The 17,305-nt window shown below is 39.6% G+C and overlaps 1 protein-coding gene across 1 annotated transcript in view; it reads left to right on the top strand.

The window, feature by feature from the left end:
* Positions 1-17,305, top strand: part of cdh23 (cadherin-related 23) — a 197,629-nt gene that overhangs the window by 3,985 nt on the left and 176,339 nt on the right. Inside the window, exons 2-3 of the mRNA XM_085428695.1 lie at positions 10,079-10,172; positions 12,976-13,050. Of these exons, the coding sequence (XP_085284821.1) occupies positions 10,088-10,172; positions 12,976-13,050 (160 nt within the window). The 5' untranslated portion in view covers positions 10,079-10,087. The remainder of the gene's footprint in view (positions 1-10,078; positions 10,173-12,975; positions 13,051-17,305) is intronic.

Raw genomic sequence — 17,305 nt, forward strand, 5'->3', positions numbered from 1 at the left:
TTTTCACTGCGTCGAATATGGATCTAGTCAACTGTTCTCACTTTTTCTGGGAAATTAATATTAAAGACATTCCTTCAGAACCGTTCTCGGCTTTCATAGCGTACATACATCATCATCATTTATCATCCACGCTTAAGCATTCAATCACCTAAACATTTAAAAGACTTGTATATCCACAAATGTGCTCCTTTACCATACTGTAATAACACATGCCTACTCTGTCACAGGTGTTGATTTTTGTTCCTGTGCTCTTTAGCCCACAGCCTCCGTGATTTCCCCAAAGTATTCGAATTTTGATTGGTTAGAGCACTGGATTTTCCAGAGCTTCATCCCAGTCTATCTTAGATGAGCTCAGAAGGCAGCAGCTTTTGTGGATCTATGTTATATGTTTTTCTCTTCTTTGCATATTAGAATTTTAGGTGTGTGTGAATGGGTGGATGACTGAACGTGTAAAGCGCTTTGGGGTCCTTAGGGACTAGTAAAGCGCTATACAAATACAGGCCATTTACCATTTTTAACTCTCAGTGCATTTGTAGTTGGAGTGATACACTGTCTTTGCTAACAGTTCACTAGACTTTTAAAAATTATCCCTGAGCCCATGTAGGGATTTTCACTGCAGAACCTTTCCTCTGAGGGGTTTTTATTGGTTTTTGGCCGTAATGCTGTTATTTCATATTTGTTAACCCCTTAATTCTTTGAGTATCATATTTGATGCAGGCAGTTTTTTGTGAGTCTTGGAGACTTCTGCATCATCAGTGTGATCCCCCCCCCCGAAAAACAATACATTTTTGAACAATAAAAAAATGGCAGCAAGTAAGATGCAAATTAACCGTTAAATATGGAAATTAACATTTAATTAATTAATTTATTTACAGATTTGCGAGATAGTTCAATGAACTCTCAATTTTGTAAGAAACTTGGATTTCTGGCAATCATTTCATGGTTAGGCATTTCATTTTTTAGATTTTTCCATGTAAAATCCCTCTGGGATGGTAATTTTTTCTTATATTGAATCATCTTGTTAATTAACTGAGTTGTGAAATATTTCACCAGATGTCTCTTTTAAGCACTACACTATTTTTGCACTCTTTCCTTGCCCCTGCTCCAACATCCTTGAAACCCTGTTGTTACTGTTATTATCCCATGTAACACTGAACATGCTGAGGACAGACTCTTGGGTCACGCCAGTAAGACCATAATTGTTTTATTAGTAACTGTAATGTGATCACTGAATTTAGGAACAGCAAAACCTTATTATACATTTGAATGTGTTGCACCCAGTGCTGATGGTAACTTGCTTTTCACACGTTGTGGCGTTGGTCAACACGGGACAGGGTGTATCAATTGCACCTTTTCAAGCGTTTTGTTACAGGCTGCTGTAATGATGCGCCATTCAGTGCTCCCGTGCTGTTCTGGATAATTACCATCTCCTCAGGTTCTGTGTAAGCTGCTCCCTCTCCCCTACCGTGTTTTGCAAGGCACTACTGTCAGCCCATACAGGATCAAAGCCGATACAGGCATCTCCATTGGAAGAACAGTGTTGTCTTGGCATGTGATCTACAGTCCCCCATATCTGCTAGTGGGGAGTTAGTGATCTTTTATTGAAGGGAGGTTTCACTCCAGCTGCTTTCTCAACAAGCCAATCAGCAGGGACCAGCTTCGGCTCATCTGAGAACTGGAAGCTGCTTATGTTATGTTTTCTCCAGTTCCTTAAGGCTTGTGGTTATTTGGAGTTTGGTGTGCATATATACAGGGAGTGCAGAATTATTAGGCAAGTTGTATTTTTGAGGAATAATTTTATTATTGAACAACAACCATGTTCTCAATGAACCCAAAAAACTCATTAATATCAAAGCTGAATGTTTTTGGAAGTAGTTTTTAGTTTGTTTTTAGTTTTAGCTATTTTAGGGGGATATCTGTGTGTGCAGGTGACTATTACTGTGCATAACTATTAGGCAACTTAACAAAAAACAAATATATACCCATTTCAATTATTTATTTTTACCAGTGAAACCAATATAACATCTCCACATTCACAAATATACATTTCTGACATTCAAAAACAAAACAAAAACAAATCAGCGACCAATATAGCCACCTTTCTTTGCAAGGACACTCAAAAGCCTGCCATCCATGGATTCTGTCAGTGTTTTGATCTGTTCACCATCAACATTGCGTGCAGCAGCAACCACAGCCTCCCAGACACTGTTCAGAGAGGTGTACTGTTTTCCCTCCTTGTAAATCTCACATTTGATGATGGACCACAGGTTCTCAATGGGGTTCAGATCAGGTGAACAAGGTGGCCATGTCATTAGTTTTTCTTCTTTTATACCCTTTCTTGCCAGCCACGCTGTGGAGTACTTGGGCGCGTGTGATGGAGCATTGTCCTGCATGAAAATCATGTTTTTCTTGAAGGATGCAGACTTCTTCCTGTACCACTGCTTGAAGAAGGGGTCTTCCAGAAACTGGCAGTAGGACTGGGAGTTGAGCTTGACTCCATCCTCAACCCGAAAAGGCCCCACAAGCTCATCTTTGATGATACCAGCCCAAACCAGTACTCCACCTCCACCTTGCTGGCGTCGGACTGGAGCTCTCTGCCCTTTACCAATCCAGCCATGGGCCCATCCATCTGGCCCATCAAGACTCACTCTCATTTCATCAGTCCATAAAACCTTAGAAAAACCAGTCTTGAGATATTTCTTGGCCCAGTCTTGACGTTTCAGCTTGTGTGTCTTGTTCAGTGGTGGTCGTCTTTCAGCCTTTCTTACCTTGGCCATGTCTCTGAGTATTGCACACCTTGTGCTTTTGGGCACTCCAGTGATGTTGCAGCTCTGAAATATGGCCAAACTGGTGGCAAGTGGCATCTTGGCAGCTGCACGCTTGACTTTTCTCAGTTCATGGGCAGTTATTTTGCGCCTTGGTTTTTCCACACGCTTCTTGCGACTCTGTTGACTATTTTGAATGAAACGCTTGATTGTTCGATGATCACGCTTCAGAAGCTTTGCAATTTTGAGACTGCTGCATCCCTCTGCAAGATATCTCACTATTTTTGACTTTTCTGAGCCTGTCAAGTCCTTCTTTTGACCCATTTTGCCAAAGGAAAGGAAGTTGCCTAATAATTATGCACACCTGATATAGGGTGTTGATGTCATTAGACCACACCCCTTCTCATTACAGAGATGCACATCACCTAATATGCTTAATTGGTAGTAGGCTTTCGAGCCTATACAGCTTGGAGTAAGACAACATGCATGAAGAGGATGATGTGGACAAAATACTCATTTGCCTAATAATTCTGCACTCCCTGTATGAATGACAACTCACATGGTTATTAGAAGACTGGGCTTAGGTCACTGTCATAAAAACAATAAAACAGAAATATTTTAGAAAATCAGTCAAAAACCTGATTAAAAGTAAAAAATTACATTTTTATTCAGTAAGCAAATAATAAACAGTATTCACATTTTTATTCTCAAATTTGAGCCGGCACACCTGGACTTCTCTGAGAAGTATGAAACTAATCAAGCATAACATTTAACCACTAAAGCTAGTTTGTTCTGTTCTGGACTGAAAGTACACAACTGTAATTTAGCATCTTAATAAAAAAAATAACACCTTTTAATTTTCAAAATGTTATTTTGTAAAACAGTAAATTTGAAAATTCTGAGCATTAAAAATATAATTTTAATTTAAATGCTTGCTCACACTGGTGGATTTAACCATTACAGAAGCATAAAAAGTGATTTTGATTATTACCAATGCTGTTAGGTACTTTGCTGGACATGTGTTGTTTTCCAGGATATAGTATCTCAGTGGCTATTGGCTTGATTTTCTCCAAACTTTGACGAAACCAGTTCACTCATAATCAGGGATCTGTGCCAGTTTGATTACAATTTCTACTCAGAAAGCACTGCATGCCCTGCAGTCCAAATGGCATCCTGTTTACACTGCACTCTTGTCATGTAAGTGAGGTTTGCTGACTAAGGGTTTCAGAAAGTCATGTCATATTGGAGATGAAGAGATCAGGAGGGCGGGAAGGAAGACATTACTCAGCTCATCAGAGCGGTGCTGCCCCTCCCTCCTCCCTGACAAAGCCAAATGTCTGCTAATCTGTCTGTGATCACTGTGCTAATGAGTGATGGCTTTTTTATGAGCACCAAGGGCAAGCCGAAATCACTCATTGATTTGCTGTAATAACCCAGATTTGGCTGCCTGCTGAGGTCCAACACTCTCCCCTGAAAACGGTGCCTTTGAGATTAAAGCAAGTCAGACACAATTGCCATGTAATCAATAATATTGAGTGGTGTAAGCCAGGAGACACCATGTGGGAAGGCAAGCCTCTTTGGACAGAACACACTGGGTTCAGACATTACTCTTAACTTTATGGTGCCTTAAAGGTATATCACTGTCAGATAAACTGTGGGGTTGTAAACCATTACACAGACATGGATCACCGCTATCCTAAACTTTACCACCACGACGTGTATAAAAATGTTTCCCTAAATATTAAACAGACAGTAAGTGGACTATTGGACTTAAATTGTGGTGTGCGTAAGTGTGAGAAACTTGTGATCCAACATTTACAGGTAAAGATAAGCTCCTTTAACCACAACAAGCAAGTCTCAAGAACAGCCCAAGGTTCTCCTTTTGAAGTGTAGTTTCGATGAGATGTACTTACCCACAAATAAAAAGAGCACGGCCCTTAAAAATATGTATTTGTTGTGTTGCTGATCTATATTTTAGTAGATATGATTTCTTCCAAAGCTTAGCACAGCGGTCCTCAAACATTTTCTGGACTACCCCACTTCAGAATCGAGTTGCGTGGTAAATCAGAAAAATGTAGAAAACACTAATAGCAGAAAAATGTGATGACTAAAAAGTGAAAAACATGGAAAAGACAGGTAGAAAAAACAGAAATGGGAGAAAGATGAACAGTAGCTCTGACAGAAACTGGGGAGCTGGTGGTGAAGGATTGATATATGGTGACAGTATTACCAGTGGAGTGGGACGGTGCTGGAGAAGGACCCAGGTTAGTTTGAGGACCACCTCCTGCTGAGTCATGTCCTCTGCAGTTTAATTGGCACATTTTGAGTTCAGTTTTTAAAAACTTGTTTAATATTAAAAACAAATATATTCTTTAAATCTGTGTCTTTGATTATACAAAGTTGTTTTTTTTGTTTGTGGACACATATTACTTGAACATGCTTAGAAATATTCTCCAGTTTCGCTTTTGTACATCGTTTATACAAAGTCTGCTATCAAAGAATTGGTTTTAGGTTTGCAGTGTGTAAGACACGTGGCCATGGTTAGTGTTCCCGTGGAGCTATGCCGAGTTTGATTGCAACCCTTCACCTTCCCACACTCCCCTACTGTGAAGTGATTGCAGTGATACATACTGTATGCATGTTGAACTGCACATGTTCACACAATAGGCTGAGTTAAATACTTAACGAATCTAATTACCATTTCATTTTCATTAATGTTTCAAGCTGCACTACAACCTAACAAGAGTGGTTGGGAATATGTTGTATTTCAGACTAATTGGCTTGTGTGATAAGATCACATAATGTGATAAGATCACATTATGTGATTAGATCTTTGAAAAACTGATACGTTCTCAGAAACTTAAAATTAATCCATTAAAAAAACACAGTTGATTTGTGGAAGCGGCCATGTTGCCCTGCCATCTTGAATACAGTATACATTTATTTATGCTTCTTTTTGCTAAATTTATAATATAATGTGTTTCAAAACAAGCATTAAACCAGTCAATCAAACTGCAAACCTACACAAGCATTGCTGAAATGATTTTTTACTGAGTTTTCACTTTCCTTCTTTTTGTTACGTGTCCAAAGCTTGGATGCAGCATTTTTCGTTGGAACACAATGCTTCAGTTGTGCAGTCGGCTAGTGTTTGACTTTTCCTTCATGATGTTTCCATGTTACAGACTGGACAGGTTAGACTCAACACACATGGTGTTACAACAACATACATAATACACATAGTGTGACTACACACAGTAATATGTTTTAAAGGGGAAAAAAAATCACAGAATTAACAAACATGGGGCTTAAGTTCTAAACGCTGGTTTTGACTTATTTTTGATTCATTTCTCATCCTTATGTGTTGTCAGATAAAAACAAAACATGTAAAATCATCCTATTTCTGATGCCTACAGTTTAATGAGGGAGATTGTCCATGTATATTCGAAAGTAACTTTATTGCTTTGACCACAGACATGTTGTCCATCATATGTAAACATGTGTAATATGTCTGTAATAATCTATAAAATTTTCAAGGTTTGGAAGCCAAAAGGCAAAATGTATCAAAACCACATTAATCTAAAAGAATCACACCGCAGATACTGTAGACGCTGAGGGGCAGGCAGAGGTGTGAACATCAGACAGAGAGTCAAATCTTCTTCTAACAATGAGGCCAATACTGTCATAACTATGTGAGATCATAAATGGCCATAATTCACGATGGAAAGAGAAAGTGAAAACGGATCTGGCTTCTGGCATCTGCTGCTGCATAATTCTCTCACAGCTGGATGAATGACGAGAGCCCCGCAAGGTGCAGGAGCAGCTGAGTGTACCTCAGCACATGCTGACAGCAGTATGTCAGTTACAGTGTATTCGTTTGATGGTTCACTAACTGTCTTGTGGCTCATATGTTGGTATAAAAATAGGAGTAATCAGTGGCTGATGCAGACCGTCATCTTAATTTCTGAACAGGAATTTTGAAAAATAGATAAAAGTTTCGAAATACTGCATTATTATAAATGTTGTTACTGTTGTGAGTGCAGCTAATCATTAAAACTTTATCACGCTTCCTAAACCAAAACCAGTGTGTGGAACAGGAACTCTGGTGCCCCGTAGCTGTTATCTGCTCTCCCTGGGGAGCACACTACCCAAAAGGTTCTAATAATTAGTTCCAACTTGCATATCAAGGCTCATCATTGGCATTACGTGCTATGACATGGGGACTCAACAACAGTCTTTACAGTGCAAAAAGCATGCAGGCTCCAGGAACAGGAACATAACCAAGATTATCCTTGTTGTTTTTGAGGATTATGCGCCACGAGTTTGTCCCCTAGGGTCAGACTGTTATCATAGAGTCATAGCATGTCCTGAAGGGTCTGAGGTAAAAAAAAAAAAAATTCTGGAACCAACCTGAGCTGTGGTGCATCACACTGTTCCAGTGTGTTTATGTGTAAATTTCTTTGGCTGGACCAACGCAGTCGTTGCTCATTACCAAGCCTACTCATCGGATTTAGCTCGCGGCAACTTTTGTCTCTTCACAGAAATTAAAATTAAGTAGAAGGGCCACAGCTTTGACAGGAAGCATTCTTAGCATAGACTGGAGAACTAGAAAAAGTGTGCTCCTGCAGAAGATCAGTGCATAAAAGTTGCCAAATTTAAATAATGCAGTTTTTTACTTTTTACTGAATTTTTAGAGTTAAGTTATTATGAATAACTTTCAAGTTTGTCATTTGCTCAAAGCAGTACTTAGCAGCTGGTTACTTTGCTTATGCCTCAGGCAGGCCGTGATAGGAGCCTGGAGTGATAGGCACAATCCAGGTTACACACATAGATAAAACAGGAGGCAGGTCGATGTGTGAGATTCCCTCGTCCTCCAGCTACAGCATTGTCCATCTGCAACTTTTGGGGGAATGCATGTTTGTGAGAATGTTTAATAACGAATCCACCTGCATCCAGGTCACAGCAGCGATGCTGATGCAGTAAGACTTTTTTTAATTTTCCATGGCTGCTCCCGACGCTTTCAGATCTAATGTGTCAGTCTCGACCAGTATCCGTCAGTCATATTCACCCATTTGTCATCTCAGAAATGTCCGTTAGCATTTGGAGGATGGCTGAGTAAGGGTCTGGATTATATGTGTGTGTGCGTGTGTGTGTGTTTGTGTGTGTGCAGGTAATGGACTGAGGGATCTGTTTCAGACAGCAATGTAAATATCCACCATTAATATGTAGGACAGGGTAAATAAAAATGATTTATATTGCACAACAGATATTTAGTACAGCTGTATTGTATTTAACAAGTTTGACACATTGTGTCAAATACCAATTAAGACCAGTAACAATATTTGCTGATTCAAATATGTGATATTCTGATATACTATTAACCGCCATTTTTTCTATCGGACATGTGAAACATAAACGGATTTCCCTAATAATTTTTATGTGTAGTTATTTACTTGACTGTAGAGTTTATAAATACTTTCGTGAGGGGTCATGAGTTTCTTGTTCACACTCTCTGCTTGGATCAGTTAGTTGTTGTGTTCCTGCTATTCTACACCTGTGTTACCAACAGGGAAGTTGCAGAGTGCCCTCTGGTGGACAAATTCTCCCACATTAAGATGGTTGAAGGGTGTTTCTTCCATCTCAATCAAATTTTAATTTATCAGCCTTTATAAATAATGACACTGATGTGTTTTGTTTTCAGTTACTGTTTGGTTACATTTATCTAGTTCGGTTGTCATAGGAAACCCCCTTTCACAGCATTAAAGGACTTCTGTCCTACATGGGGAAATTTGTTGCAGTGAAGAATTGCCCAGTGTGTTCAGATGTGGCAGTAAGGGGTCTTGTCTAAATGTCAGTATTTGGCGGATTCAAAACAAAACTCCCCTGAAAGCCAGGTGTTCAGGGTCCCAGAGAGATAAATTCATGTGAATAAAAGAGGGGGGAAGGAAAGGATGAAGGGATGAGGTAAAACAAATAATAGTGACAGCCATACAGACTGCATTGTTACAGGAATTGAAATAAAAATAATGCCGAGGAAACTAGAATCCAAATGAAAACAAATGTGCCTATTGAAAGGGACACACATGCATAGCTAAAATAAAGACATATACACATACAAATACACTCACACACATATTTATACAATAAGCAATGACAGCCTATTCTTTACTTGAAATTTCTTTCTCACTCACCTGTAAATTTTAGCTGCCTTGCTGGAATTGAATCCACTGCATACAGAACACCTTTAACGGCACCACAGCAGTATTTAAATTGTATATCCATGCTTCTTACGCTGGTGTCTCTTTAATCATTTGCCATTCTTCGCTATTAGATACGTGAAGGAAAAGCAGCCCTATATTTGCACCATTTTTACTGTGAGCAATGGCACAGTGGGCTTCAGGAAGGAGGAGGATTTGGAAAGATAACACTCAAAAATTAAGTTGTCACCAAATGAGTTTGCCTACCTGTGAGGCCCTGCTGAAACAAGGCACGGCATATGGACATAGAAGTACATTTCAAAATACTTGGCTTAACATAAAGTTTAACATACAAAACGAATGTTCAGAAGTGCTCAGTGTGTCCCCTGCACTGCATATGTCCATACGATAGTCAAACTCGCCCCATAGTTTTGCGAGCATGTCTGGAGACACTGCAGCCGCTGCTGTTGTTATGCTACCTACTGTACCAGCAACCACATGAAACTCACGAAAACTGTCTTTCTAACAGTACGTGCGGTGATCGTTACTGGTGAATTAAAGGACTTTGAAATGAGTTGATTGTTTGTGATATACCCTGTGCTTGTGTTGGGGTATTATATGGCCAGAGAGCTCCAGCAATACTTGTAGTGTACAGGACAGCTGTATTATTTGACACACACATTTCAGCTTGTGGGCTTCACCAGGTTCACCATAAAACATACTGCAGACACCATTTGAAATAGGACAAGTATAATGAAAAAAAAAAGCTAAAGCACCAGTCATATAATTCAAATACATTACACCCACATGCCATTTACATACAGCCATATGGGTTCAAGCTATTCATTGTCCTGAAGCAGTCCAATAATAATAATTATAAACATTTAAGTGGTAACTTAAATTGGAGCAGTATGTATATATATACATATAAAAAATTAAAAGCCATTAAGAACTTCTGGCTCAATTCATCTGGAAATAAACAATGAAAATTGGGCTTAACCCAAGAAAATGCTTGTAAAATTGAGGATGAAATGTTGTTTTTCATTGATATATTGAGGATCAGGCCTAGTTTTGGTAAACAAAATGATCTGTCTGTATTCTGTGTTTGTCTTTTATCAGGTGCAGGTGATGTCGAGGAGTGTGGGTTTAGATGGCAGGATGGCAGTCGCCAAGCTCCTCCTTGCCTTCCTCTTTCTCCACTCTTTCTGTGAAGGTAAGTCCTGGCTGCGAAGAATAAGGATCTGTAAATCCACAGACTAGACTTTCATTTTGTCGAGTGTTGGTTATTAGGGAAAGGTCTTTATGCTGCATATTTTATACAGTTACCATAAATCCCTGCAGTAGTGGATGCATTTCAGTTTGATTTATGACCGTGGATAAAAAGTAGCAAATTGTGGTTTTAGTTGGCAGCTATTTTTGTGAATATGTAGAACAGTGTGAATTTGAAACTGAATAACTGAAAAGGTTTTAAATCAGTCAAACTTCCCAGAATAAAAGGCTTTAAAAAATTTATGTGGTGTCAACATTTAACTGCAGATCTACCTTTGTTTGTCAAATAAGGTATCACAAATAACTATGGGTTTTCTAGTATCTTTATCAGTTACTAGGCAAAACAGGAAGATGCTAGTTTATGTTAATTAGGTTGATAGCAGGAGTAGTTGTCCTGCTTCCTTCTCTGTTTCCTGCGCTAAATGATGCTTTCCCACACTTTTTTCCTGGCCTGTGCACCTTTCAATCCTATTTCCCATTTTTTTCTCATTATCATTCCTTCGCTCACGCTTTCCTTCTCTACTCTCCCCCACTGTCTCTTGCATAATGTCTCACATTATTAGTGTTAAGCCATAAGCACCACCAAGAAAAAAATGTCTGGTTTGCTTCCTTGCTGAGTATGAAGGCTTTTGGGGGGGGCAGATAAAGCAAGGGAGAGCTCAGCTGTTGTGGAACGTCATGGTAACTGTCTCTCAGTGACAGGCAGGAGACACCTCCAATCACACGCAGCGCTGAAACAGCATGGAAAGTTATTAAGCGATTGTCACAACCTCTTTCCATCAAGCGCAATGAGTTTATCAAGATCTTCTTTCTCTGGAGTCCTCCAGTCTCTCACTTCGCACATTTTCTTTCCGTGTTGCTCCCTCTTTCTTCTCCTCACCTTTTAAATCCCTCTCTTTCTCTTGCCTCTTCTAACTACCCCATTAGCACACTGACCTTGTGCTTCTCTTGAGCATTACCTCCCTGATCCAGCAAATTGGATTTATGATCATCATTGTGATTATTTTGTAGCTGTAATCAATCCGCATTACTTTAACCAAGCCTGGTGTAAACCACAGGTACGGACAGGAGCTTATTAACCCTCACCCTAACTATCTTCAAACCCTGTCAAGCACGCTCCATGTTCTTGGCACTTGAGCGCTAGAGGCAAGCCAGAGATGAGCATCTTCTTCTGCACAGACGGGCACATGACTGAACAAAAAGCTCGTACTTTCAAAGCACCTATTCACTCTATCAAGCACTCTCACTTCAAACAAGTTGGCCTCCCCTTTCTTTTGCTTCACTGTCTCTGTGGTCTGCCGGCTTGTTCAGCTGATCAAAGACCATCAGCTTTGTTCGCTGATCTTTCCCCCTAAAAAACAGCTTGTATTGCTCTGCCTTCTGACATTACAGAACACTCGCCAAACACGGGACGCTATTAACCCTTTAACAGGCCCTTTTAACCTGTTGTGTTGTAATGGACAATCCCTCCCATACGTAGATCTTCCTACTTTTGTCTTTGCAGATGGTTTTTCTGTTTGTTAAATTTAAGCAGTTGTCATTAAAAATTAATACAAAGAGAAGACATCAAAGATAAAGCTGCAGTGGAGCTTTATCAAAGATAAAGCTCCACTGCTCCACTACTTTTTAATTCCTTTATCTTAAAGGAATTAAAAAGTAGCTCATTTTTAAAAAGTGCAGCTATTGACGCATTTTATACCACAGTACCTACACGTTGCACTAGATGTGCACCATTAAAATTAAAAAAATATTCATGTAAAGTTTTTATAATATTAAAATAATAATAAAAAATTGTTATTTGGGCATTTAGGATAGGACACCAGGAGTCTAGACTCTGGTAGCGATTGTGGGACAGGTGGTAGACATGTAGGACACAATATGAACGATTCACCATCAAAGACCAGGGAAGAGAAGCTGATTGGATCATAAAAGGCAGGCGAGAAGAAAATTGGATGAGTGACGATAACAAAATCAAGGATGAGGAAAGACTAGCCCTGTGATAGACTGGCGATCTCTCCAGGATGTATCCCGGCCCACATCCATTAACAGCTAGGATAGGCTCCAGGTACCCAGTGGCACTGAGAAGGATAAGCAGTTGAGAAAATTGAGGGAGAGATTTGGGAAGCGAACACGGACAGAACAGCAGGAAAAACCCAAACACCCAACTTGCACAAAAGCTTCCTTGAGGTTATTAAAGAAAGCTTTGATTACAAAATCCAAGATAAATGGTGGGAAAATAGAAAATGTCCAAAGTTTGATTTTGCAGTCAAATCAAAGTTTAATGCTGCCTGCAAGACTAACATCATGAACTGAACACACAGCTGTGGTGCAGTTTGATTTATAGACATTCATATTATGATGTTTGCTGTATAAATATTTGAGAGGGAGAGAAATCAAAACATGCTGTTGCCCCTTTTTTTATTTTAACAAAAGCAGCTATGTGCAAAAATATTACAGGAAGACCAATCAGAGACCATGAGCAACACTTGCTATTCATGAATTCTCAAATTCATCAAAGCACATTATTATTTTTTGATAAAAATGCCAAATTGCAGTTATTACTTAAATTCGTGAACATTAAAAATGCTTTTAGTGGTAAACTTCTGACTTCTGAGAGAAGAAGTTAACCTGGGATTAAAAGTTCAAGTTTTTAATAGATTTCTAAAATATTCTTTTTGTTGTTTTTAGGACAAGTTTTCTAAAAAAAAAAGTGAAATGTATCTTGAATTGTTCTGTTCTCCCCAAAGGCTCCAACCAGCCACCACGTTTCCTGAACTACTTCTTCTCGACCTACCTTCTCATCTATGAAGACACACCTATTGGTGAGTAGATTCAGCACACATCAGTACATTTTTATACTTCGTATTTTGAAAATGTACTTTTTGTGACATTTTTGTTTGGCAGTGTGATTTTTCTAATGTAAAATATGTGCTGTGGCTCCAAAAGGCTGGGATACACTGTTATGTGTGATGCGTCTACAAGGTCTAAAGTAAGTTAGTCTTTGTTTTGGCTTCGTCACTGTACTCGCTGCACAGATATGTTCCGTCCTCTCTTCCTTGAATACAAATCGCGGAAGAAAAAGCAAGTCAAGAGGAATGTCATAAAAAACGCTGACAGTGATGGAAATGGATGTCCGTTATCATGATGCGTGTATATGTATGAGTCTGGTTGTCTGAATGATTCTTTATGCTATATAATATTAAGCTTGCACAACAGCTCCTCTTGATGTTGATGTCTGAAAGAACTCGTCCACATCGGGTACCTTTGTGTGATTATAAGCTTGTTCATTACGTGTCCCACTAGTTTTGGCTCTATTATACCCTGTATTTATTTTTTTTTTTTTCCATGTCATTTCTGTTGGTTGTGGTGATTGACAGGGCAATTTGAAGATGTCAGGCTTTTCATCATCTCTGAGGGTGTCAGTGGCTTGGAATTAAAATCCTTTATAGTGGATTGATTTTCTAGGAGTTTGTTTTTTATCACATGACCTTTACACTCTACCAGTCTGTCAACACTCCTAGTCTGAGTCTTAAATTGTTCACTTATGTCTACACCCTGAGAGCTGTTTTCTGCGAGTGGTTGCATGTCACGGGCATTGTCTTGCGTTTTTAAAATGCACCATCAAGCTGTCAATGTCATCTCCAGTGTCATCATCTCAGTTAAATGTTTTGTACTATAGCCAGGACAGACTACTGTATCCCACAATAGGACCTACTGTAAATCTGCATAATCATGACCTCAAACACCGTTGCCCTCAATAGTTGCCTGGTGTGCCATATTTATCCAAAAGGACAAAGTCGGTTCTGGCGGAAGGCCATCTCTTCATAAACTCAGCTGCTGTTCTAACCAGTGAAGGGCATGGATATGTTAGTGGGTGGCATTACTAATTTCCCTAACTACTCCATTCCACATTCCAATTGCTCTTAGGCCATGAATTATTGTCCTCCTCTCAAGCAGCTGGACGTTGGTACAGCAACGCCCTCCATTGGTTTAGAGAGCTGTCAGTCATGTCCTTGGCCCGGTCTGTAATGGCTTACTCAGTAATGTGATTGTGAAGCCGGCTTGAATGATCAGACAGTGACAATTTGTCAAGATTATCGTTTATTAGCTCAGCAGATGTCCTCCTCTAGGAGGCCTTCCAATTCATAAACACGTAAACACACAAATGTACTCACACAACCACACGAGCCTATGAGTCAAATGTTGGTGTGTTATGTGAGGAAAGGATGTGACCTAGTGAATAATAGCTTAAGATTCTTTTTCAACCTAAACACCTACAAGTGTAGGTGTACAGAAGCAATTACAGCTGCACTGGATTGACGTTACGCTTGCTTTTCATTTGAATAAAAGGCCATAATGAAAAAGAACCCGCATATTTTCTCATCTCAAGGTTCGGTGCAAAGATTGTGCAAAGAATAAAGAAGTGTTAAATTGGCCTTTCAGGGCACAGTGGAGGCGATTTAATCATATTCAAAACTTAATATGTTCCTCTGTACTTCATTAGACCATTATTTTCACACAAATTTGATGAACGTAAATGAGCACCTGTCTGGCTGACTGGAAGCCAAACTGCTCAACTTGAGCGCAATGATCAGGTTTCCACAGCCACAGTGATTGGTTACATTCGGTTACCATGGAGGTTGCTGGATTAAGTCATTGTGGTGGTGTAACAGTGGTTCGTGTGAGCGGGCTGTCTGAGATGACACCAAGAATTAGTATAACAGGTACAAGAAAAACAGCCTGGGAAAATTGCTGTACATGGATACTCGTGGAGACACTTAAAACACCTTTTATTTGGCCTTGTCTTTTCAGCAGATCGGTAACTTCAGCACATGGCCTCTAAGTCAGTATCCTCATGCCTTCGTACACCATGCAAAAACCCATTCAATACAATATTTATCAGGCAGATGAGGGAACACATCCAAACATGGATATTTCACTCACTTCTCTCCTCCTCTCAGCAGCAAGGGATTTGATTTGGGAACTGGCACAAGTTGTTTGAAGGATGCTGCGCAGATGTGTGCTGAAGATGCATATGTAACACAGTGGGATTACGCTGTGACTTGGTGTGAACTCACACAAGTGACATATACTGTATACTGTCAACATACTGGCTGGTCAAATGACTCCGGGGACAACGGCTAACTTGTGGGCGCTTCCAATATAGTCGGTGAGCCAAATCTTCCTGCTACGTGCTCTGACCATTTTGAATAAATAAAATTTTGCTTTTAGGAAGCAAAATTGTGGTCAGGTGATAGACAGTAGTTTTGAGATTATATTTCAGCAACTACAGTTCTTTTTGCACCAAACACAAACGCATGACTGGTCAGCAGAAATCAGTCTGCAAGCAAACAGAAACCAGAAAGCTTGTTTCTTTCCTACGCTTTCTTCTTCAGATTTCTCCTTATACTGATTATTTTGAGTCCAACAGAGGTTCCATTGTTTTTCATGCCCAAAATAAGAACAATTTCAGTTTAAAACACGAGTGAGGAGGACCCAGGAGAAATCTTTTGCCCACCCTGGCATGAACGATGCTTGTGATTATGTTGCATTAGTGGTCTGCTGTACACTGCAGTTATACAGTGATACATGTTATAACATATATTTTAATGTTTTGTTTGGAACCAAATCCTCTCCGCATTTATGTTCAGTCTCTGCATGTCCGTGTGTTTGTGTGCGCATCTCTGTTTAGTTCGAGTCTACATGTGTTCACATTCAGTGACTTTTATTCATTTATTTATTTTGTCACATCCAGGCAGTGCGATCATTCAGTCTTGGAGGGGAGGGCAGCTAAACAGAAGAGCTGGTGTTTAAATGCAATGGCAGATAACAGTGTGTGTTGTGTCAGGAAATGGGATGTGTAATTAGACAGAGAGAACACTTTGATTAAATGCTCTCATCTCCTAATCCACTTTGCCCTGATTCGGCAGATTAAGCTCTCTACTATGTAATTAACTTGTGGAAACACAACATTTGTCGCAAAAACTTCCACACTCTGCTGGGAAGGTTGATGTATGTCTTGTAGTTTATGCCAATTAAGCAAAAGGCTTTGCTGCCTCGTTCTGTTCAACAATTTGGCTCGTGCTTTAACCTCATGCCAACCCATGATCATTTATGTGGGATAAGGTTTTTTTATAATCATTCAAAATAATTTCTTTTCTTTTCTTTTTTTTTTTTTTTTTACCAAGGAAGTGAGAATCCTCAGAGGTCCAAGAAAACAACAGGAGATAAGCTTCTGTGTGCTGTTTGCATGAATGTAGGAGATGTGTTTCTGAAGCAACCCTTTGAGTTATTGTAAGTTGATCATATTCATCATCAACCTGAACAGAGAAAAAAGTCTTTATTTCCTATAGATCACATAATGGACATACATGACTGGCATATATGATATATATGCCAGGTTTTTTATTAGCCAAACTAGATCTTCCTATCTTACAGTGTATTTTCTTCTTTCTCATGTTTTCTGTCTGATTTTAGAAGAAGCTAAACGAGACCTGAAGCATGGCTCTTCGAGTCACTTTCCCCCCCTCCCTCTCTCCTTTAGTCTGCATGAAGGATGTACAGCCATAGCTGCATCTCCCATTACCAGGACACTATTAAAACAATTAAAATAACAACCTTCTGTCAGAACGTCTTCCCTCTCCCGTTTCTCTCTTGCTCTCCTCTGCACCCTCACATTCCTCGACTGCCACAGTAAATACCTTGCACTTTTAATTAGCTCTGTGGCGTACCCAATTCAATAATAATTAAAGAGCAAGAGGTAGCCCCAAGGAAGAACTTATTAAAGTGTTCCCCTAAATGTGTTGATAATGTCTGTGTACTCTCCCCAGCCAATTCCCCACTGTCAAGCATGCTCTGCATTAACTGTGGCTCGTCAACTCTCTGTTTTCTGGACACTGTCTCTTTCTCAGCCTTCTAATTCGGTCGATCGGCTCTGTCAGCTTGCCCGCATGCATTGAAAAAGCGGTATTTATAATTTTTGTGGGTTGTTGTGGGTTGATGGTGTCCTAATGTGAATGGTTTTTATTTTTACTGGATCAATACTTTTTGATAGAGTTGTCTTTATCTGACATCTAA

Source organism: Rhamphochromis longiceps, linkage group LG13 (genome assembly GCF_057381845.1).
Source record: "Rhamphochromis longiceps isolate RC_006_pf linkage group LG13, R_longiceps_female_GT1.1, whole genome shotgun sequence".
Lineage (NCBI taxonomy): Eukaryota > Metazoa > Chordata > Actinopteri > Cichliformes > Cichlidae > Rhamphochromis > Rhamphochromis longiceps.